The sequence below is a fragment of the Diadema antillarum genome, unplaced genomic scaffold (genome assembly GCF_040938485.1).
Source record: "Diadema antillarum isolate AM-2024a unplaced genomic scaffold, OU_Dant_1.0 seq00000778_RagTag, whole genome shotgun sequence".
In the NCBI taxonomy this organism is placed as follows: Eukaryota; Metazoa; Echinodermata; class Echinoidea; order Diadematoida; family Diadematidae; genus Diadema; species Diadema antillarum.
The window spans coordinates 1,741,404-1,765,700 of NW_027271666.1; the positions used below are offsets into that span (position 1 = coordinate 1,741,404).

At 38.7% G+C, this 24,297-nt stretch overlaps 2 protein-coding genes across 2 annotated transcripts; both read left to right on the plus strand.

The window, feature by feature from the left end:
- The first annotated feature begins 1,498 nt into the window (after positions 1-1,498).
- Positions 1,499-14,675, plus strand: LOC139739007 (1-aminocyclopropane-1-carboxylate synthase-like protein 1). The gene is made up of 12 exons (XM_071649624.1): positions 1,499-1,772; positions 4,332-4,391; positions 5,423-5,563; positions 6,441-6,507; positions 7,181-7,278; positions 7,911-7,988; positions 8,827-8,927; positions 9,359-9,500; positions 10,841-10,982; positions 12,088-12,230; positions 13,419-13,572; positions 14,626-14,675. Exons 1-12 carry the CDS (start codon positions 1,659-1,661, stop codon positions 14,673-14,675), a joined length of 1,290 nt encoding a protein of 429 aa, XP_071505725.1. The 5' UTR covers positions 1,499-1,658.
- A 4,256-nt stretch (positions 14,676-18,931) lies between these two features.
- LOC139739008 (RWD domain-containing protein 3-like) lies at positions 18,932-23,813 on the plus strand. The gene is made up of 5 exons (XM_071649626.1): positions 18,932-19,046; positions 20,732-21,058; positions 21,919-22,082; positions 22,811-22,926; positions 23,675-23,813. The coding sequence occupies exons 1-5, from the start codon at positions 18,932-18,934 to the stop codon at positions 23,811-23,813; spliced, it is 861 nt and encodes a 286-aa protein (XP_071505727.1).
- Positions 23,814-24,297: the final 484 nt, after the last annotated feature.

Sequence of the window (24,297 nt, forward strand, 5' to 3'; positions counted from 1 at the left end):
CTGGTTCATCCCTATACAGTCCACTCCCGTTACAACGAACAGGGTTATAACGAAATTTCGTTATAACGAAGTAAATCTTCTGGTCCCAAAATTATCACCATTAAAGTCTATGGTACAAAATTCGCTTACAGCGAACACGGTTATAGCGAAATTTCCGTTATAACGAAGTCTTTTCCGAGCGCCACAGACAAAGAAAAACAAAAGAAATGTGCTCCGTTATAACGAAATGCGAATTGCTTTCGAAAATACGTAGCGGAACAAGCATTTATAGCGTCTCTGCATGGGTGAACGCTTCACACCACTGAGTCTTCGCTCCTTGTGTCACGCACAGTTTCTGAGGGGAACTTGCGTTTATTATTGTATTACAGCTATCTCATCACATTTCACATAGCTTTGCATGCAGTGTATGATGAGTATTCAGCAAGCAGAATAATATGATATATATACGTGGTTTCCTTGTTTTCGTTATAGATCGTATTTGTTCGGTTATAACGAAATTTCGTTATAACGAAAGAAAACTGCCGGTCCCGAGCATTTCGTTATAACGGGAGTGCACTGTATACCGGTTGGCATGAACGGGGTTCACGAGAGCTGAGTTCGATGGAGGATTGATAATGTGTAAAAATTTACGTAAACTATAGAAACAATACCAGTGAATACCCAGACAAGTACCATGTTGTCCTTATTGAAAGGGACTTAAACACTAATAAGTCTGCATTTTGGTAACAGTCTAAGTTGTTATTAGGAGTTGCCTTTGCCTTTGTAGCATCTATTCAGGGCTGCATTACTGAAGCCTAGATCTAATCTAGTCAAGTTGGTGGTAAGATGGGTTTTCGTGGCAAAGAGCTGCATTAATTTTGTCAATCATGTCTGTGTGATTGTGACTGAGCAAGGACTCGGTAGAAATCACGCAATGAACGTAAAAGACATCGTACTCATTGCTGATTTAATGGATCAACTCAATTTTTGTGGCCGCTATACGCAGGTTGATATTCACCACGGGAGACAAAATGAGTGGCCGCTGGCCGCGTTAGGCAGGTGGCTGCTATATAGAGGGTCTATAATACAGCAATTGCGTTCGGGGGAATTTTCAGTGGCCGTTATAGGCAGGTGGCCGCTATAGAGAGGTGGCCGCTAAGACAGGTTTGACTGTACCCACACAACCCTGAGCAGGTACTGTAATACACCGTACAGCTGTCCGCTGGTTCTCGTCGCGCCCGGCTGCGCCGCCCCCACACGGGGATCCACCTGGCGCCTCCTACCGGCTCTGGCGGCATACCACACTCTCCGCAAGCCGAACCCGGAAGAGGGAGTCCTCCATACGTCATGACCAGCTGGGAGATGTTTAGGCCCTCACCTAGCACTAGCGTACTGTACACTTTACCTGTCCCTGGCCGGTGGATCGCGCACACTTTGACAGCCGCCAAAGAGTAGCCAAGCGCAAACCCTGGAAAGGACCCTGGGCTTTTGATAAACTTTGAAGCATCCACCGTTAGATGCATCAGATGCGCAATCAGTCTCATCAGTTTAGATGGTCTATGGTCTTCGTAATACCCTTCATATGTCACGGGTGATTTCTTCCTGTCTCGGCCTTCAATCTGATCTAGTTTTCTACTAAAAACAACTCGCTAAGTACTCAAGGAGCAGAGCAACTCGCAATGGAGGTAGAGTTGGCCGGAAGAACAGCCCGTGTGTTATCCTACGTGGACCCAGTGCGTGAGTCAAGTGGTAAAGTCGAGGCAAATCTTTACCATGAAACCGAAAATCCAAAGGTAATTCAGCCTTTTATCATCATTTGATTCATTGGAGTAGCTTGAGTAGAGCCTCTAGGTCAAATTCTCAATTGGTCAAGCGTGCTTATTAATACATCAGTATGTCAAATTATTCATGGACCTCTAATAAATAATTATAGTACACTAGTATAAAAATTACACAATTGTCATTGACATTCATCGCTCGTTAATTAATTCATGCACCTGTTTCTGTCAAAAGCGTCACAAAAGCATTTCAAACTATAGGCTTAAAGGGATAGTACAGTTTCGGCTGAGATGGGGCTTGTGAGGTTTTCAACATTTTCTGATGATGATTTTTTTGACATAATGAGAAACCTCTAATTGAGTATGAAAAAGCATATAATTCTAAGAGGAATTCAAAGTTTGTAATTGATGAAAATTGGTTTTGAAATGGCTGAGATATAAAAAACAAAGCGATACTAATAAAAGATGGGATCCACCTTCAATTAGGATATTGCTTTGTTTTACTCTGTTTTTGAATACCTCAGCCATGTCAAGACCGATTTTCATCAAATAAACATTGAATTTTATTTAGAATTGTATGCTTTTTAGCTCACCTGAACCGAAGGCTCAAGTGAGCTATTGCGATCGCCCTTCGTCCGGTGTCCTATGTGCGTCGTGCGTAAACTTTTTACATTTTCATCTTCTTCTTGAGAACCCCATGACCGATTTTCACCAAACTGCTGTAGGCAGGTACATGTACCATCCCTAGGCGAATAGGATCTCAATTTGTTCAAATGGGCACCATGGCCCACCTGGGGGGCCCCTGGGGGGCCCAAACCCCCTACAATTAAGGAATCTTTAACTTCTTCTCTAGAACCAGAAGTGATAAGACTTAGTAAATACTATGATTTAGTACATTGATGACTGTATAGTTTCAAGTTTGTTCATGGGGGAAGCAGGGGTGCCCCCCTTGGGACCCAGGGGAGGGGGGGGGGGTGGGGAGGGGTCAATGGGGCCTAAATTGTGAATTTTCATCTTCACTTTGAAATACCCATGTCTGATTTTCACCAAACTTGGTAGGTAGCATCCCTAGGGGGATAGGATTTCAATTTGTTCAAATGGGCATCATGGCCCACCTGGGGGACTCCCAGGGGGACCCAAACACCCTAAAATCAAGGAATCTTTAAAAATCTTCTCTAGAACCAGAAGTGATAGGGCTTAGATAATACTATGAGTTAGTACATTGATGACTTAGATTCAAGTTTGTTCATGGGATTGGTGGAATCAGGGGTGCCCCCCCCCCATGGGCCCATGAGAGGGGATGGAGATGGGTCCTAATGGGGCCTGAACTGACATGTTCATCTTCTTGAAAACCTCATGATGAATTTTGACCAAACTTAGCTGGTAGCATCCCTAGAATCTCAATTCCTTCAAATGGGCACCATGTCCCTCTTGGGGGGCCCCTTGCTTGGTTGCCCCTCCCCCCCCCCCCCCCAACACACACACACATTAAGGAGTATTTAAAATCTTCTACTCTAGAACCAGAAATGATAAAGCAAAGTTAATACCATGAGTTTGTACATTGATGACTTTAGTTCCAAGTTTGTTCATTGCAGATCTAGGGCTGCCTGCCCCCAACCCCCCCCCCCCCCCCCACCCTGGAGTTGGGGGGGGGGATCCATATGCAGACCTAAGTTTCCAATGTTCTCAGGTAAGAGTGTGAAAGAATGCATGGAAGGTGAAATTGCGATACTCGGGTGAGGGCGTGACCCCCGGGTCTCTTGTTATCATTTAAAGTGGTTTCTAAGTATACTGTATCTTAATTGCAAAAAAGTTAAAAGCTGTCCTTCTCACCTCGACCAAAAATAAAACTATCCCTTTAAGCATGCTTTCCTGCATTGATCTTTTCATCACTGCTGTTAGCCAGCCTGGATAAACAAGACAACACTTTGAGAAATCTAAAAAGTATACCTGCACAGAAGAGTGGATTAATTAGTAATTCTCTTAAATCAAGAAAAATGCATGTGCAGTTGTACTAGTGTACATTGGTAAATCGCTCTAAGTATCAAATTCCATAATTTGTGAAATGCACGTACTTTACAAGAGAAAGCACCTATTTTGGCAGATTGGTTGTGATTTGCAATCTGATTTTTTCCCATTTTTCGCACATTGTTCCTGAGTAAACATGGACAGTAACCGTAGATGAAATGTGTCCTATCATGATTAGGCCATGTTACATACACGGTACAGAGTTTGTATGTCATGCTTGTCCACAAGTGTCCACTTCAGTAATTTTCAATTTTGTGACAAGAAAACTGTCATGTTTTCGGGTTTGCTGAGCACTAGTCTCCCTTTCATCAGTGTTTACTCAGAGGCAGTTGAGTCTGAAAAGGCACCTCGGCAAAATAAGGCCGCAATGAGGGAAATGGTTCTTTTGTCAGTGACGATGCACAATTACACAGATACTAGGCTTACTGCACTAGCTCTGAAGAATGTTGCTTTACATTACAATTATGAAAGCTGTTTTCTTTTCCCCTTTTTTCCTTCTTGTTCTATCTCCCCTATCTCTCCCTCTCTCTCTTTTCTTTTCTACAGGGCATTGTCGATTTGTGTATGTCGCAAAACACTCTGATATCAGATGTGCTCCTAGAAAAGGTTTGTGTTAGTTGATCATTCATTCTCAGTCTTATTTTATTCTTTCTTGAGTAGAGCTGCAAACCAGAATGATTTTATTTCAAATACTGTTTTCTCATGCATCTTTTTATCCAGCCCGAGAACATGTTTTTGTTCTGATTTGTTTCCGCAGTTGCTTTCATAAGAAACAAAAACAAAATGTTCATCAACAAGTATTCCTTATTTTCAATGCTGTAAGTATTTTGACAGAGTTTTAGTTCAGTGCTATGAAAGATGAATGCCTTAATCATACTTAACACCTAGATGCCGACTACCTTTGTGTTTCCAGGGTGCGCAAAAACAAGAAACGATACTTTTTTGTGAAAAGTTATTGCAGGATGAAAAAAATAGAAAATCTCCAAGAAGGTTAATTTTGCAAAGAATGTGGAAAGAAAGAGGCATCTCATTGAGAGTGATTTGAAGTGTATTGATACGAATGCTCAGTTTAAATCATTGTGTGCTATGTACCTATTAAACAGGCTTTAAAATATTTATGAATGATTAAAAAAATGCAAACAAACAAATTAAAACTAAAAATTATGAACAAAGTTAAAGTGTTAGGCCCAATTCTATTTGTTGTTGAGTTCATTCTGCTGCATCGTTTTTAATTTAAAGGACCTGTTTACCTTTGGAAGCAGTGATTTAAAAAAAATGTCCAAGTTATCACACTTGATGCTGCATCCAAAATGTGTGTAGGTCAGTTGTTTTCACAAAACATCCTACTATATAAAATGTTTGCAATAAAGCCTAAAATATACGGAGATATCACTATCTTTCTCAATAAACCATAACAGTAGACGGTTTAGTCTGGAAACATTATTATTATAACTATTGTTCACATTTTGTATATTTAACAATACTTAACATTGACTATACTGATTCAAATTTTTACATTTTTTGTTTCCTTCCTTGACTCACATTTTAGAACTATTTTGAAATACTAAAGCTGGGTTTTTATTTCATCTGCAAATGGTAAATAATGCCTCTAAGCTTCTTTGGTGACTCCTCCGCAGCTCAACCAGCCAGATGTGACCCGATGGGAGGAGGGGATGTTGGTGTACACTGAGAGGAATGGTGCCAGGCGTCTCAGGGTGGCCTTGGCGGACTTCCTCACGTCGCAGACGGGCGCCCCCAAACCTCTCGACCCGGACAAGGTCAGGTGTCAGTGTCTGTCCGCTTCCACATCTTCAGTCCAGGGAAAGGCCATCCATCATTAGGCTTGAGAACTCGCATGAAGTTAGATAGAAACTACCACGATCTTTACTACACCTTTGCTTTTTTTGACAGGAATAACACAATACAAACTATCACCCTCAGATGATATGGATTACTGGGTATGCCATATATTTTGCATGGTTTCTATATTTGCGAATTTTGTGAGTCTGGTGCTATTAGCAAATTCAACAACATGCAAAGTTAAACTCTGATCCCAACATGAATGCAATGTGCATGCCTCTATTTCTCTGTTCATTACTGTTCTCCACGATTGCTGGTCTACAAGTAGCCACTCGCGAAATTGTCTGGAAGTTCTGCTTTGCGAAAAATTGGACTCACTATATGTATGGCGTATACAGTATCTCATGGTTTGGGTATTACTGCATTCCATCAAAACATGGTTGTATCATCAGCCTGAAATATGACTTTATATTCATGCGCAGGGGGTTTGACAAAAACAAATTTTGTTAATTGTATCCTTTTTTATCACAGAACTTGATTTTGTTACTTCTCAAATTAGATTATTAGAACAAATTATTTCAATTTACATGCAACATGATCTCAGGTGTGAGCTCCCAATATTTTCCACCATCCCATTTCAGAAGTTCTTTTTAATTTACTTTTTCTTCTACATGTATAAGACTGTATGGAAAGCAAACAATGGAAAAGTGTGTTACAGTGTATAGAAGTCCCAAGGCAGTCAGATATTTGTGTATATTCAGGCTAGGCTTCATGATATTGCAACTCATTCAAGTACAGGCTAAAGTTTTTATAGTTGTGGCTCTTTTTCTTTCTTTCTCCCAATACTTTCTATAGTTCTGCATCATGAATGGAGTTACAGGAATTATGAATCTTCTCTGTTTTGTGCTGTTTAACGATGGAGGTGAGACTTTCCTTCTCCAAGTTTGGTTCGAAAATATTTTCAGATGAGTGAATCAGATACTCAGTAATTTGGATCCTGCAGCAAAAAGGATAAAAAAAATGATAGATTTCTGGTAATGAGATTGTTATTATGGCCCATTTCATTTTAAATGTTAGCAGTTATCATATTAAGATGCAATGATTACTGTAAAATGCGGAATGTTCACGTGTATTTTCATTTCGCAAATTTTGCAAGAGCCAAGATTCGCGAAATTAAAATGCACACGAAAGTTCTTGTCTACACTGTATGTATTAAATGTTAGAGGCAACTTGCGAAGATTTCATGCCCCGAAGAAGGCTGTCGGCTCCAATTTGCGAAAATTTCATGCCGCGAAGATATTGTGTTTTACAGTACAGGCTTTGAGAGCACTGAATTGATGATTGGCATACAGCCAATTTGTAGCAATCGACGGTAGGCGAGGGTTACTTGGATGTTTAAAACTCTACATCAACTCAAGACCCTTTCACTTTTAGTCTTCATTATGCATGAGTTGAGTCTGGAGTTGCGAGTAAATCACACTGTGTATGTGACTTTACTTTATCCAGGCGAATGGTTTTGTTCATGCCAAGCAATAATGTGTGTTTTTTCTTCTTTTTTGGGGGTTTCATTTTCTTGTCCAATGTCCACTCCTTAGACACCCTGCTGTGCCCAGCGCCATTGTACTATTCCATTCCTCGTGACATCATGGACGTAGCCGGGGTCAAGATATACCCTGTCAAGCTCAGCAGCAAGGTAAGAAAGGAAAATAGTTCATGTGAAATTTTTCCCGTTTCTGTTGCAGCTTGAGTGAACAGGTCATTGTCCAAATGCCAATCAAGGACTAGCATTATAAAGAATTGATTTTCTGAAAGTCGAAAAATGGAATAAGAAGCCACATGAAAAAAAAAAAAAAACAGAATGAGTATAATGACAAATGTTAGTCACAACATTATTCATGCCACCTATCTGAGAATAATGATGATAAATTGTCTTTAACATTGTGCATTTCCAATGAGATACTGATCATGTGATATGTTGCAGTTACTGTATAAGCTGTTATTTTCGCGAGGGTTTAATTTTCGAGAATTTCGCGAATCACAGTTGGATCGCGAATTTAACAACATGCGAAGATGTCTCTATGCACTTGGATGATAGTGCATTTATGTTACGTGTAGCATCGGCGTCAGTTCGCGAAAATAACAGCATAAACAGTAGTACAAGCTTGTATATCTTTCTATCCATGAATACATTTTGTAGTGGATGGTAATATGTGGGTTTGCAGCACTGTGATGTGTAATGGAGAGCAGGTCTGTATGGACTTTGCGTATTTCCAAAGCATTTCATTTTAATTGTGCCCTTTGATGTTTGTTTTTACTTGTGTTCAGCCTGGTCCCAATGGAGAGAAACCATTTGAATTGACTGCGGAGCACCTGAAGGCAGCACTAGAGAAAGCCACTCAGGAGGTAATGGGATTTTTTCTTTCTTCTTTTTCGTCTTTCAAATCATCCTCCATCATCATCTATTTTCATTCAAAGATATAATAACTGAAGAGGGATTTACCTACAACATGTATTCAGTGAATGCAAAAGTATGAGTAGAACACATCAGCGAAGTTTGTGGAAAATCAGACAATCTGTTAACCCGTTGAAGAAGAGTCCTGAGAATACTTGGGCAGATGCCTATGGGAAATGTGTGTTATACCAAAATCAGTCCATCCTCAATGGGTTAAAAAGGCTTTTAAAGGCTGGGTTAATTTCATGTGCCATCATTACTGACCGTTAGAAGACTACAACAATTTGTGATGCCACACCTATCGAACTACTCCTATATAAAGAAAGTGAAAAAGGAATGTTTTCTGAAAGGAACACATTCCTGTGACTTGTTACTGAAGTGTTTGAAATAGCTCCCAGGAGCCCCCAGGAGTTCTTCCAGGGGCAGTATGTGCAGAAAGTTTCAAAATAATTAACCAGAATTTTACCCAGGATATTACCTGCGAGATATTTTGATGCTACAAGATCTCCCTGTAAAAAATTTGTTAAGCGTGTAAGGGGTATACAGTGGACTCCGGTATAACGAAGTCCTCGGTACCGGCAATTTTCTTTCGTTATATCGAAATTTTGTTATTACCGAATTTATAAACAATAAAAATACATAGAGTTGATAATATTGCAGCCCTAAATTTTACTTCGTTGTAACCAGAATTTCATTATAACCGTGTTCGTTATTAACAGGAGTGCACTGTACATGTAGTTTTGATGAGTTAGTGTTGACAACATTGCGTTTCTTGTCATCTATGCACAGGGCCATAAAGTGAAAGGTGTCTTCCTGGTCAACCCAAACAACCCCATTGGATGTGTGTACACCAGAGATGAGGTTCTCACTTACCTTGACTTCTGCAAACAGTAAGATGGGATGAAAGTATTCCTCCTGTTTATGAATTAGTTAATCAAGCAAGTACTATATCTTTATATGACAGACCATTTTGGATGAAATTTGTTCCAATCTTGTGTTTTATTTGTTGCAATTTTTGTACATATTCACTTTTTAAATACATGTACTTTTATTTTCCAAACTTTCCCAATATAAACAATGAGTTATTAAAAACTTATACTGGTATTCAATAATAATCTTATGACTGTTCTATTTTATGTTATCGTATATTATGACATATGATCTCATATTTATATAGAAGTCTATTTGGTCATTTTTCTTTTTGAGTGAGAGAGGGAGAATTTAGACACAGCATTAAGATGTTTTCTTCTTCTTCTTTTTTGTATTTACTCTGTATGGAAATGAGTTGTATATGAATATCTAAAAATGCATGAAATTTCAGGCACAAGCTTCATGTCCTCATGGACGAGATTTACCAGTTCAGCAACCACGACGAGTCTGTGCCAAACTCCAGTGTACTGGGAATTCCCCTAGATGACATGCCTGACTTGATGAGAACCCATGTGTTGTATGGTTTTAGCAAGGTGTGTTGGACTTGTGCATTGAGGAGTTGTACTGTGCCAATTGTGTTTTTTTGAGGGTGCGTTTTGGTGTGTTTTTTTTCCCTGTAAGCTCCCTTTGTGCTACAGCTGTAAACCCCCTGTGTACCACATTATTTTCACAACGAATGAGCTCTTTATGATTTTTGTTTTACATTATTTATCAATATGACATTTTTCAAGGCGATGTAACATTTGGTAGAAATGTTTATGCAAGAAATGCAGTAGGCCTACAGTTGTTAAGTGGTATAGAAACTTACAATCTTTGCCGTGATATGAATATATGGCAGACCTGTGCTAGGACTCTTGATGTACTGTGGTATATTGCAACTATAATTGATCTGTGTTGTGCGTTTGAGCAAAATTTGCTAGAAACAAAAGTTGGCAAACCGTCGACTGATTGGGCATGCGAACACGGCAGACAAAGAGTTATTTGGCAACACAAAATACACTATTATGATATATGCATGGACTCACAGCTGGAAAAACAAAACAAAACAGATTTTTTTTTTTTTTAGAGCAAGAAATAATTTGTAGCAGTTCCATAATGTTGTATTATAGTATCTAAATTGATATTTGATTTTATTTTGGTATTTGTATGATGTTCAGTTGATCAGTTGTGTGTAATATTGCAATTCCTTTTATCATCCCTGTACAGGTATTTAATTTTGTTTAAAAAGAGCATACATACCAGTTTTGTACCTTAAAGGGACTGTACAGTACTGGTTGAGGTGGGGATTCAGGTTTATAACATTCCTATTAAAGTGAGATAATGAGAAAGCTCTTATGAAATATGAAAGAGCATGTAATTCTAAGAAGGATTCAATATTTATTTGATGAAAATTGGTTTTCAAATGGCTGAGATATCCAAAAAAGTGATAATAATAAAAGGCGACAGGCCACGCCTTTTATTAGGATCTCTTTGTTTCACCTTGGTTTTGGATATATCAGCCATTTCAAAACCGATTTTCATCAAACAAACTTTTGATACCCCTTAGAATTGCATGCTCTTTGACATCTCAAAGAGTGGTTTCTGAATATCTCGCAAAACGTTAAAAGCTAAATCCTCACCTCAACAAGAATAGTACACACCCTTTAACTCTTATTAACATATGTATGTATTTATGCTCTAGTTTGTATCATCAAATGAGGATCTATGTATCATTCTTTCATGTATTCATTTATAGAGCAGCAGTTTCTGTACTCATGCACACTTTTCATTCTGAATCATGTTTGGATCCAGTAAGTCTCCTTACCAATTACTTGTGGTTGCATTTTTTTTAAATTTTACATTGCCTTGTAGCTTATTTGGTTGATTTTGTCAGGACTTTGGTATACCTGGATCTCCTCTGGGCGCCCTCTACACGTGGAATCCAGACGTTCTGAAGGTCTGTGTTCGGCTGAATGACTTTCAGCAAGCCGCCAGCTCAGTTCAGATTCCTGCTGCTAGACTTCTGGAAGATAAAGGTCTGTTTACAATTACCTTCCTGGATTCATGATTACAGCTTCTTCTCCATCTTCATCCTCTTCCTCCTCCTCCTCCTCTTCCTCTTCTTCTTCCTCCTTCTTCTCCTTCTCCTCCTCCTCTTCCTCTTTTTCCTCCTCCTCCTCCTCCTCATCCTCCTCCTCCTCCTCCTCCTCCTCTTCCTCCTCCTCTTCCTCCTCCTCTTCCTCCTCTTCCTCTTCTCTTCTCTTCTTCTTCCTCCTCCCCTCTTCCTCCTCCTCTTCCTCCTCCTCTTCCTCCCTTTCTTCCTCCTCTTCCTCTTCTCTTCTCTTCTTCTTCCTCCTCCCCTCTTCCTCCTCCTCTTTCTCCTCCTCCTCCTTCTTCTCCTCCTTTTCCTCCTCCTCTTCCTCTTCCTCCTCCTCCTCTTCCTCTTCTCTTCTCTTCTCTTCTTCCTCCTCCTCCTCTTCTTCTTCTCTTCTTCTTCTTCCTCTTCCTCCTCCTCTTCCTCCTCATCTTTCTCTTCTTTCTCCTCCTCGTTCTCTTCCTCTTCTGCTTCCTCCTCCTCTTCTTCTTCTTTTGCATTGGAGATTGCAGCTTTTTCTTCATTAACACACTCCATTTCTTGCATTCATGAAGGAGTGTTATATTCTACACTGAAGCTTAAAAGAATAAAATATCAAGGCAGAGACAATTTTACCATACACAAATAATAGACCTAGTTTCATGAGCAGTATACGAGTTACTCAAGGGAAACAGGCAGGCTGAGTTTATAGCGGGCTTGGCCTACTGATGCCTTGTTCACTTTTATCAATATACCGCTGATAATCTGATAATTCTTCAGCTTTTGATAATGCTGCTTCAAAAAGGTTCATTCATTCATTCATTCACTGACAATGTATATGAAATATTTCCCAGTGCCCGAAGTATGTTAATCTTCATACCTCACGATTCATTGTAAGGTATCTTCTTGCAAGTAGAGGAAAAAACATTTGTCCATTCCTTAGTGCCCAAAGGATGTGGTTACAAGTAACCTCTCTCCAAGATGTACCTCAGTGATTAAAGAAATGTTTCAAGGCACCTTCTTTCGAAGGACTTAATCACTTTGCTTGTACTCTTGATACCCCAAAGACTGGCTGCATGGCACCTTCTTCCCCACCAACCTGTTCAGGCTGAGGGCGGCACTTCTTGTTGCCATGGAAACCCTGGATGAGATAGGAGCCTCATACTTCAAGCCCAGTGCTGGGCTCTTCATTTGGACAGATCTCAGCAAGGTCAGTTTATTATCATTTTCTTTAATCTTTGCATGTCTGGCCACAAAAAATGCAGTTCAAACTCTCCTGAGCCTCATAGGCACGCACTCAAAATATGTTTTCCGTCGGTTTCAATGGTAAATGAATGGGGAGTTATGTCCTCTTGTTGCTAAGATAGTTTTTGTCTGTGAAACCTTCTTTAAAGGTTACAGAAATTAGTTTTTCCAAATATTTATGTGTGTAGCATATAGATTTTTTGAATTAACTCTAGTCTTGTCAAATGAAAAACTTATGCTTTATAAATTTTAGTGGCAATAGGGGACTCCGGAGGCATTTATTTTCTTGTCTGTTTATTTTCAACAGTATGTATGACGTTCTTTGAGTTCATGTATATTGGGTATTTTTGTGTGATATGTCAGTTGTTGTTTGTAAATATCTGATAGATAAGATGAGACCAAAATTTGTGAGTTTACCTGAGTTCCAAGGTTGTCATTCATTGTCAGAGTTTGGTATTAATTTGCAACAGCATAATTCCATTTGTATTGGACAAACTGGAGTCTGTGTATGCACAATGAAAAATACATTACTGGGATAACCTGACCCAACCCCCCCTTCCACCCCCCTTCCACCCCACTCTCCCCCTCACCCTCCATTTGAATGTTGTTGGATCCAATGGATGATGCCTTGTGCAGCATGTACTGTAAAAGTGGTTTCTTTCGCGGTGGTTTTATTTACACGCTTTTCGAGCTTTGAGTTTGAACCGCAAATTTAACATCACGTGAAAATGTTTTGAAAAGTCACGCAAAATTAACCATGCAAGAAAATGTTTTGAACTCGCCGCTTGTTACAACGCTATTGTGCACATGCACACACAAAGATTCCGCACATTGAGTGTAATGATGGTCAACACACACAGAGCGATACCGCGCAATGTCATGTTATAAAGTACTCGAGAGACGGGATTTCAGATAAGCCTGCATTTAATTTCAATTTCTATTCGATAGATAAAAGAATAATTGGATTGTAGTTTGGGTTTTCATGTGCAAAATAAAACAGTTTATGCCGACTGTGAATTCACAGATTTTGCCGACCTCAAATTTTAACACACGCGAAAAAGTCGGCACCGATGGAAACTGCGAAAGTATCTGTATGCGAAAGAAACCACTTTTACATTATTAAAAAGAAAGTCTTCTGGTCTGCTATGGTTAGTTTCTTGCAGCTAATACGCCGGAGGAAGAAGCAAAACTGACCGATCATCTGCTGAAGTGCGGGGTTGGTTTGTCGCCCTCGGCTGGCTACTGTGGCGGAGAGTTCGGCTGGTACCGGATCATGTTTGCAGTGCCCCCGCATCAACTCAGAGAAGGTAGGATAACGAAATAATGTTGTGATTTTTTTTTAAAGAAATAGAAAAAGGAGAAGGCTGACAATTCTGCTGCCATTAAGAATAAAAACTAGCAAACCATATTCCATGATTTTATTTTATGAGAAATGAGAGTCATATTTGTTGAAAATGATTTATGATATAGTTGTAAAGATGGGTTTTGATTATTATAATATGTCGTGGGGGTATGGGGCACAGAGCCAAATAAAAATCTGTGTTGGTGAAGATTTGATGAGATGATGATGATGATGATAATAAGGCTTAAGTATTATATGTTTGTATTATTTTATCATTTTTTAATGCGGATTATTGTATTAATACTGTGGAAGATAATTACACCACTGTTGTTATTGTTACGTAGAAATAGTATATGTATTGATATTTGATTGATTGATTACCGGTAATATTTGATATTTTATGTTTGATATGATAGCCATGTTTTTGGATGCAGTAATGTAAACTCTAATGTTGTTTTTTTTTTTGTACCCCATGTATGTGTCTAAACCTGCCATTCGTTTTGAATGAAATGGTGGACCTGGTTCTTTTGTATACATGTCATTCTAACACTTTCTTGAACTTGAATAAAGTCATAATTAAACAACTACCCTGAGCTGGAGAAATATCACACAGCATTCCAATCCTCATCGTCAAAAGTGTTGATGTTTTTTGAGTTACTGTAAAAGTTGAAATTTTCACGGTGTTCAAATTTTTGCGCATTTCGCGCAACCAAAAGCAAGCGCGAAAATAAAAGCATGCAAATATTTTTGCCCGCCATATGTTCCAGTAGTTGATGTCTTGATTCCGCGGTATTGAAAACATGTGAATTTCTTCTTACCCGGCCAAGCGCGAAAAATTAGTACAGTATTTGTTCATGTATATAGGGTTAATGTGTATAACGATCAAACTTTACATTTTGATGTCTCACATAATATTATTCTATGTCACATCCTCTTAAATAAAGACTAGAGTTAATCCAACATGTTCCTTTCTTTCTTTCTTTCTTTCTTTTTTTACCAATGTTGCTCATGTATTCAGGACTGAAGAGGATGAAGGAAGCTTGCTTGTCGTTCCCATCAAGGACCTAGACCAACATCACGGATGCTTTCTTTCATCATTAGCTGTCCTGGCCTCGTTTGATCCCCATCCTTTTGGGCTCGGCTGTTTCCAGCTTCAATGATTTACATTACCTCTCCTTGGCAATTACATATGTCAGCATAGCAAATATATCATTTAGATTCAAATGCTGCTCTAAATTTTTGAGAAAAAAGGGTTGTACTTTTGTAATTCACTTCTCTTTTTTTATTGCGTGTGTGTGGGGAGTATGATAAATTATAATCTGAATAACCAGAATACTAATTATTCATGTTTGCCCTTGACATATGAAATATGTCACAGGATTGATCTCTTTAATTATATCCATCATATTTGATTATGAATATACAACACATAAAGTTCTTTTCACTGTTGTTGTACTCAGTGTAATCAGTATCTATATCATGATTAATTTGTGTTTGCTCAAAACATTGCCATATGATAACTTTTAGTTTTATAAATTGCTGAACTTGTCTGCAGTCACATAATTCACTGCTTCTTTCATTAATTCATTCAAAAGCCAAAGCACTAAAAACCAAAGAAACATAAAGGAATAGTCTCTTTGTATACCTCAGATATAGCTTACAAGGGAATTTGCATAAAACTTACAAATGTATGTGGATTCGTAATGGTCAGGGCACAAGGCAGCTGTTGTGGTAGACAGCCTAGCCATGTTTACCATAGAGGAGGGGACTCTAAATTATCTCGGCGTGAGCACAGCACACACTTCCAGTGGCCTGCGCTGTTTGTGGCAGAGTGCACATACGCGCCCAGAGAAACTGCCGCCTCTCTTCAGGTGAAATGCCCACCCACTGGTTTTCATAGAAACATATGCTGACCTTGCGCTAGACAACCAGGGAGCTCTAAACGGGGGGTCTCTCTTGAGTAGTATTAAACAAACACTCATTTTTATGTCGTCCGGATGTCCTCCTGAAGTCTACCTAGTTAGGGGGACTCTAAACAGAGTACATTTGTATCATTCTACCTGTATGAAGGAGGTCTCACCTACTGTGTGATTATGTACCGAAGGTAATGTAGTCATGACAAGAATGACACTAATACAGCAGCTGCTTTGTGATATAATATTTTGTCTTTTAATATTTGTTCAAGCTATTTCCCTAAGTCCTAAAGTAGATATTTTGACAATTTTTCAAGGAGCAGAGATTCATTTGTTGTATTTTTTTAAAACTAGAAATCAGAAAATCTTCACGAAATGTTGTATAGAAAGTGTATTAAATTTTGTTACTTTAGTTGTTTTTTTACATTAAGTTCTAATGACATCTTCTTATGGTAATTTTAGGTTGTGTAACGTATAGTGTGGTTTGCTTTAAATTTGTTTAACAAAAAACAAAAAACAAAAATCAAAAGAAGACAGGTCTGACTGTTCACCTTTATACTTGCCCAAACTGTATGATACCTTGGATCATGTGTAGAGAGAACGTATTATCAAATTTGTGTACACAGTTTTAAACAATAATTCCTTAAAATGACAGGGGTTTGATGCACTGTGTAGGCCTACCCATTCTCAGTAAGAGAGTGAACTATATATTATAATCAATATTTTTTACATGTACAATGCAATGCAACAATGTGCCTTCTTTGGTGTCACCTGCAAGAAAGTGTGAGCGTAACTTAAAGGGATTGTATAGTTTTGGTTGAGATGGGGCTTCAGATCTCTTTTTTCTTGTAAGATAATGAGAAACTACTTGCGAAATATGAAAGAGCATACAATTGTAAAAGGAAGTCAAAGTTTATTTGATGAAAATAAGAGTGGTGCTAATAAAAGGTGGTCCCCAACTTTTATTTTACTTTGTTTTTGGATATCTCAACCATTTCAAAACTTATTTTCATCAAAATAAACTTTGAATTCCATTTAGAATTGCACACTCTTTCATATTTCATAAGTGGTTTCTCATTATCTTACAAAAAAAGTTAAAAACCTGAAGCCACATCTCAACCAAAACTATAGGCTAGCGTCCCTTTAATGATGATGAGGTTGTAAAGCACCTGGCAGTGAGTGATACAGTGGAACGTCATAACTAGGATGGGTACATGAATAGTCTGCAAGAATCTTCAGCCTATTGAAGGAGGCAGACTTAATCAGAAGAAGAAGAAGAAGAAGAATAGTAAGATACAGTGCACTCCCATTATAACGAACATGGTTATAACGAAATTCCAGTTACAATAAAGTAAAAATTCAGGCCGCATCAGTATCTACTCTACATATTTTTATTGTTTATTTGTTCGGTTATAACGAAATTTTGATATAATGAAAGAAAACTGCCAGTCCTGAGGACTTCGTTATATTTTCACAGGTCCATTTCTGTTTTTATTGATGATGTCATGAAATGCCCAACACAATGAAGAGATTTCAGTGGTCCCATTCAGCAGCTTGTTAATTGGTAACATGAGGTTCCTTTGTAATCCCCGAAATTTTGGGAGTGAGCTTATAGTTGAGGATGATTCGATGCAGGGGTGGATCCAGAGGGGGAATTGAGGAATTGACAGTGCATGCCCCTTCCTTATTTTTTGTGAAAACAAAAGAAATACAAGAAACGAATGGGGGGTGGGGGGGGGGGGAAAACATCCATACACCTCCCTTTTTGTAAAGGCCCCTCCCCTTTACAGAGACTCCAACCCCAAGTACCTTCTGATCTGGAGATTCTCCCTGAAACCCCTAGCAAACGGGAGACTCCAACTTGATGTGCGCGAAGCACAAAGTTCCTTGCTGCCGGGGTCCAACTCTAGTGTTCTAGATGTTATCTTGTGCTATCTAAGGCTTATTTTTCTACATATATATGATGACACTGAGTAAAAAAATCATTTCAAGCGGGAGAAATTAAATCTCAAGCGGGAGAACAGGAGATTTTGCAAAAATGGGCTTTTGGCAGGAGATCTCCTGTTGAGAGCGGGAGAGTTGGAGTCTCTGCCTTTACAGAATTCCTAGCTGGATCTGACCCTGTGATGTGGAAGTAACATGTATAGGCCTAAGCAATTTACTCTGAAATTGATGATGATCAATGTGTTTCTGTATAATAAGTGATGATAGTACTACATGTATATAATAATAAAAGGTTGATAAAGATGTAGAGGATGATGATTGTACAGTAGTTATGATAGATATCTAAAAACGATGATAAGTTGATGACTCTCACGATAATGATGATGTTGATAATAATAATGATAATAAAGATATGATTAAGATGACAAGATAATGATAAGATAGAAGCTTGTCTGTGTTGAAAATTTGTGTGACAGCTGGAAATTTTGGAGGCAGATATTTTGTATTGAGATCAAAAGTTTAACACCAATTTCATAGGATGATGATTGTGGTAGTGCTGTAATTATAATGCAATTACATTGTATATTGACAATTTGATATCTGTTATGAAAAATGATGGAATGTGTACCAGTCATAAGAATGATGGTATGATGTATAACTGGTGATGGTGGTAGGTGACATGGAGGTATAATGTTATAGCTCTCTATTTGGAACCAAATATAAGACTATGTATGAAGACTATGGCCCATCTGTTCTATTATGGATACTTTTTTTTTTCTCTCTCTCTCTCTCTTTCTCATGAGCTCCTTTTGAATATGGAGACTGCTATCATTACTATAAGTTCCCTCATGGAGACATCTTATCAGCACAGGTTTAAATTATGATATCATTTGATATGTTCACGATGCTTGATTCGATATCAACTCTGGTTGCACGATGAAGCAAATTATTTTTCACATAGGGCCCCACTTTTTTCATTAAAAAAATAACAACAGCATAAGACTACAGAACTATTTCATTGTTTTTTTATGTAGGAAATTGCTCATGGGAATTCATACATTTTGTAAAACTAACTACTGTTAAAGAAATACTACCTCCACATTTTGGAAAGATGAGTTCTAAAAATAATCCTTCACTCCGTTGTATCATACATGTAGGCCTACAGGCCCTACTGGACTAAGAATTGACAGACACTTTAGAACATGTGTAAATGTTCAATCCTACACGGAGAATGCCAATAAATCCAACAAAACACAAACAAAAAGATCCTGTCTTTTCGTTTGAATCAGCTCATCTCACGTAGGCCATTACCCTCGCCTCTCTACCAACTTCCCTCATCAATAACAACAGTTACATCCCTCCTGCTCGTATTGGTATAATCCCCTCCAAGAACAACAAGTTGCTAGTGACTGTATCCGTACGGCCGGAACGGCGGCGTATACTACTCTAGTACTGTATGTGTACACGATGTCCGCTGCTGGTGGTGATGATGGCGATGCGATTGCAGACGAACTTCACGTATTGGAAGCAGTTTATTGTCAGGATGGCGAGTTTGTGCTGCATGATATCCGGCAAGATGTTGGTAAGGTTTCTTGTACCTCTTATACTAACTACTGCTAGATTTGCTTCGAAAGTTTTGCTTTTTGCGAGTGCACGCGATGGAAAGTGGTTTGAACAGTCCCACGTATTATTAACGCCGTTAGCAGTAACTACGCACGGCCACTGCTGCTGGTTTGACTGTCACACAACAAAAGCACTGACAATAATGATGATTTATATAGCCCGGCAGCCTGACCAGACGCCGCACGACTGCATATAATATCAGGTTCCCGAAATTTAGGATGTAGACAGGACAAGAGTGTCTCCATTATTTGTGGCCGAAATTCAATTCCTAAAATGGCTTTATGGAACCACTTGGCGTTGCCCTTGTTTTGTTTTGTTTGTTTTTTGTTTTGCACTAGACATTCTATTCTACTTTATTCTAGACCTTCTTGTAGTAGAATTAGAAATCTATAGAACTTTCAAACTGATGAATTTATAATAGAATAGAAAGATTAGAGTTGATTCTATCAATATCAGTTATCTTTCTGTATAAAAGCAGTATTGTTTGCCTTTTTTTTTCCAGTGTGCATGGTGTGCTTGTTTTGCTAGAGACTGTAGAGTATAGGAACTAGAGTCAAGAGACAGAGTAATTGTTTGAAGAAGATTGTACCGGTACATACTACATAGCAAGCAACGACGAGGCTGATCTCAGTAGATTTTTGCGTTTGCTGCCCCACTCAGGTGCCTCTTTTGTGTAGAACAAAATATTTTGGGAGCCCATCAGTGCAGTGCAGGCTGCATTCATACCTAGCACCTGGTTTTTCATTGTTTCCATGGCACATGTATAGTTGACTGTCAAAAACTGGTAAATTTTACAGTATCCCTTGACTGCTTTCGCACAGGCAGATTACAAACCTGTTTGTTCTCCAGCTGTCGCCCTGCAAAAAAAGAATTTCGTTTGGGTGCATTGATGATTGAAGGTGCTCAGAGAATTATGGGAGGAACGGGATAACTGCAGAAGTGATGCAGGATATATGTCTCATGTTGGGTCACACCACATGCTCTTTTAAATGAAAAGGCACATAGAATCTATTTATGTATTTATCTTTTAAATTTGTACACTATGCATGGGCACTTTTATATCTGTACATTTAGTAAGATTTACACTTGCCTTGAGGGTGTTTCACGAAGATTTTAAGTTGAACATAAAATCTAAGATTGACTAAAAATTATGGTATGCTGTGTACGTGTGTCCTCAATGTTGCCCAACTTTCTAATGAAAATTAAGATTTTGGAGACATTTTTCATGTATAATAGCCATTGATAATACAAGATAAACTAAATAACAGTGGAATTATTCTGTGAAACATAACTAATAATTTGAAGTGGGTGATGATTTAATAGCCTTAAATGAAATTGAACAGGGAAACCAGTGGCATACCATAATATTTAGTCAATCTTAGATTAAGTTCGACTTCGTGAAACAACCCCCCCCCCCCTCGAGTTGGAATTCACCACAGAGCTTGCTCTCAGGTATTGATCATATCATGTCATGTAATTTTTGTTTGTTGGTTTGTTTGTTAAGAGTGTAAGAGGAAATTCATACTGCGATGACAAGACTGGGATTTAAAACTTCTGTCTGCAATGCATGTTGTAGTGAGCTGGAGTATCTGTATCGTACCGTACTTGAATTCAAATCTGCACATCTTTTGTCTCATTTTACAGGTTCAGCCTGTTTTACCATTACTCCGACTGTGAGTCTTGAGGGAAATCCTGCCAGCAGAGATGCCGACGGTATACCCTTCGCTGCCAAGTTCGTCATCGAGCCAGGCTATCCGCTCTCACCGCCTCAAATCATGGTGACATCCAGTGCCTTGACCCGAAAGGCTGCCGAAGAACTGAAGAGAGACCTAATGACATTCGTTAGGGAGCATTTGTTAGGAGAACCTGTGGTCATACAGACATTGGAATGGATCCAGCAACACATAAGCAGCTATACAGCCAAAGAAAAACTGTCAGCAGGAATGGCTTCACAGGGAGATGATGTAAATGGTGAGACTGTCTTGGCTATCCCTACAATAATTATGCAGAAAGCCAGTTTTCACAGAGTATTGGTGTACCCTGTGTCATCCCACAGAGTAGTATTGTAATCATTGTGATTATTAAATGCTCTGCACTAAATTATGATTTACACAGTACATTATTATTGGTTGTTGCAAATGAAGCTGTATAAAAAGACAGAGCATAACAGAAGTGGTGTACATGCATGTGTCTGTGTTTGTGTGTATGTGTTTACCGGTGAGGGCAATGGGTTGAGAGATATCTATGTTGCCATGGCAACCTAAATACCCACAATAGTTTGACATTGAATGACAGTGTTCTCATACCAGAGATAGAAGTAAAATTGTAGCATACACTGTAGTCCTGTCACTTCATGATTAACAGTGAGTGCAGACGAAAGAAAAGAGAAAAAAGATTGTGAGTGCAAAATATTATGAGAAGGGCTACGAGTAGGACTTATACATGTACAAATGATGCATGTCGAAGAACAGAGTGGATTGGTAAGAGTTGGATGCATAAGTTTATCTTTGAAACTGCTTATCCAAACCCATGAGTGTAGTGAGTGGGTTTTAGACTGTTACAAAGTTAAAAGAAAGCATCAAATTCTCACTCATTCATGAAATAGGCCTGCAGTGCATCATTTGTTTTATAACATGTGCCTGTAAATTCACGGAATTCATCCTTTTTCCCCCATCATGCATCCGGTATACCTACAACTATGCAAGGCTTGAGCCACTTGTTCGGATTTTACTGGATGCATGGCTCAGTGTGGATCAGTAGAAATCAATTGCATGATAACTGACCAATCAGATTGCAGAGATTCTAAAGCCCTTTTTTTTTTCTCAACCTAGATAGCAGGATGATATCTCTGCTGAGAATAGATCACATGAGGGCGAAGACTCGCTACATCCGGACTCTACAAGGCTGGGCCTCCGACTTGTCCCTAACGGGGAAGATCTTGTTTGTCGACAAACTCATTTTGGTCCTTTTGGAGGGTCAGCAGAAAAATGTCAAGGTCAGTGGTAATGGCAAGATGTGGAGGATAGCTATGAATGTCAGGGATGTGGCAAAAAGGATGTTTGTCTCATACACAAAGCCAGGTTTTGTAGTGAAATGCTCCATAGGTTTTCTTGTGTATGCCCTTTTATATATATATATACACACTAGTTTGTGAAGTAAGATTGCAGTAAAATTAACAGAATTTAAAAACAGTAAGGGAAATTGTACATTTTGGTCAAATTCATGAAATCCTTCTGTCAAGTTTCTTGTTGTTGTTTGTTTGTCTTTTGAGTTGACATCGATGTCGGGTAATTTGTTACTCAGTTGCAGGAAATTGTAGCCATTTCTTGTTGTTATTGTTATTGTGTTCGTTGTCCAATGTGATTAGTTGTGACATTGTGTATACATTTTAAAAAGGTTCCACTGTATCTGAACATCATATCCCAATGCACAGAAACTAGGTACATGTTTGTTGTAACACTCCAGTTTTTGCTGCGATATATCATTTGATCCAGTAAATTCTACTTGTTGACAACCATGTATACATGCTATATGTGGTTGAGTTTGCAGGGTGCGGTGTTGATTCTGAACATGGAAATTACTCTTGATGCCAAGTAACCCATTGAGGATAAGTCCTGAGTATACTCGGGCAAGTGTCTGTAAGGGAAATGTGTGTTGTAGCAAAATCAGCCCGTCCTCAATGGGTTAAGCTTATGAGGTCATTTTTGTTTGGTATTTGTTCAGGAATTTGTGTTGAGACTGCGCACCCAGAAGGTGGACGTCGACTCAAGCGGCAAAAGTTGCAAGGAAAAGATGATGACAGTCTTAAAAGAAGCACCCTCTGCTGGTGACAGTCCTAGGTGAGTTTATGACCTACCTGTTACATAAAGAATTGCTTGCTTCGCCAAGTGATCACTGGATACAGTAATATACAATGTATGTCATAAAATCTACATCGCACAAATCAATTTTTGAACTCCTTTGCTAGGCACAAACTGATACCTGTACACCTGTCGTCTACTAACATCACCTAAGAAAGCTCTTTACTCAGTTTGAAACTTTTTTAGCCATGTGTGTATGTATTTTTTTTAGCCATTTCCTCGCAAAGCTGTAGAATATCCCCTAAACCAATGCTTCTCAACCATTCTTCAACCCGAGGTCCACTTTGGCTCCTACATGTTTTTGAAAGGCCTGTTAGATAGAATACAAGTATTCTTTATTTTTTTTGGGCCAACACCGCAGCTCACTAGTCAAGAAGCAGGGCCCTGAACTGTGACTGTTAGGCATCATTATCTCACAATTAATTGTTTATACACAGAGTTGCATTTTATATGTGAGCAATGAAGTAAAGGCAACATGCAACAAGTGCTTTGATTCATAAATATCCTTCAAATGATATCTCTGTAATGCTCACAATGAAAGGGGAAATCTCAAAGCAGAGTTTTTCCAAATGAATGAAAAACAATTCATGAAATGATGTTGGAAAAAAAAGTGCACTGTATACCCATAAATTGAATGTGTCCTAAATGCACATTGCTTCATTGTAATTAGGCATTTTTGCATTTTTCTTTCTTCCTTGAATCTTTTTTTTTCCCTATGCAGTGACAGGTTTGAGTCTTTTGATGTTGCCGAGTTGAACAGCATACATGAACTGAAGTGTGCATTTGATGTAGTGGATTTAGCAGAGCTATACTCACAGTGCGTTCAACCTCTTCTACGTCACTCGCATCAAGGAACGGCCTCATGACAGGAAGAGATTCTATGTCAAGCTAGATGAACCGAATGCCGAAGTAAACCAGAGATTGTATCATGGACGGTGTGAAAATCTTTACACGATTTACACTCTTGTCTAGCCATGCACTGTCAAATAGAACTACAGTGCACTCCCCTCATAACGTACACGGTTATAACGAAATTCTGGTTGCAGCGAAATAAAAATTCAGGCCACGACATTATCCTCTCTATGATTTTTATTGTTTATTTGTTCGGTTATTACAAAATTTCGTCATAACGAAAGAAAATTGCCGGTCCCAAAAACTTTGTTATAACAGGAGTCCACTGTGCCAGGGCACATGTAATGTTCTTTCATTACATTGCTTCGTCAAGATGAATTTACAAAGTGTATTCACTTTCTTGTAAGGCAAAGCGATCTGTAATACAGTGCACTCCTGTTTTAACAAATGCAGTTTTCACAAAACTGTTGTGACAAAGTAAAAATTCAGGTCCCCAAA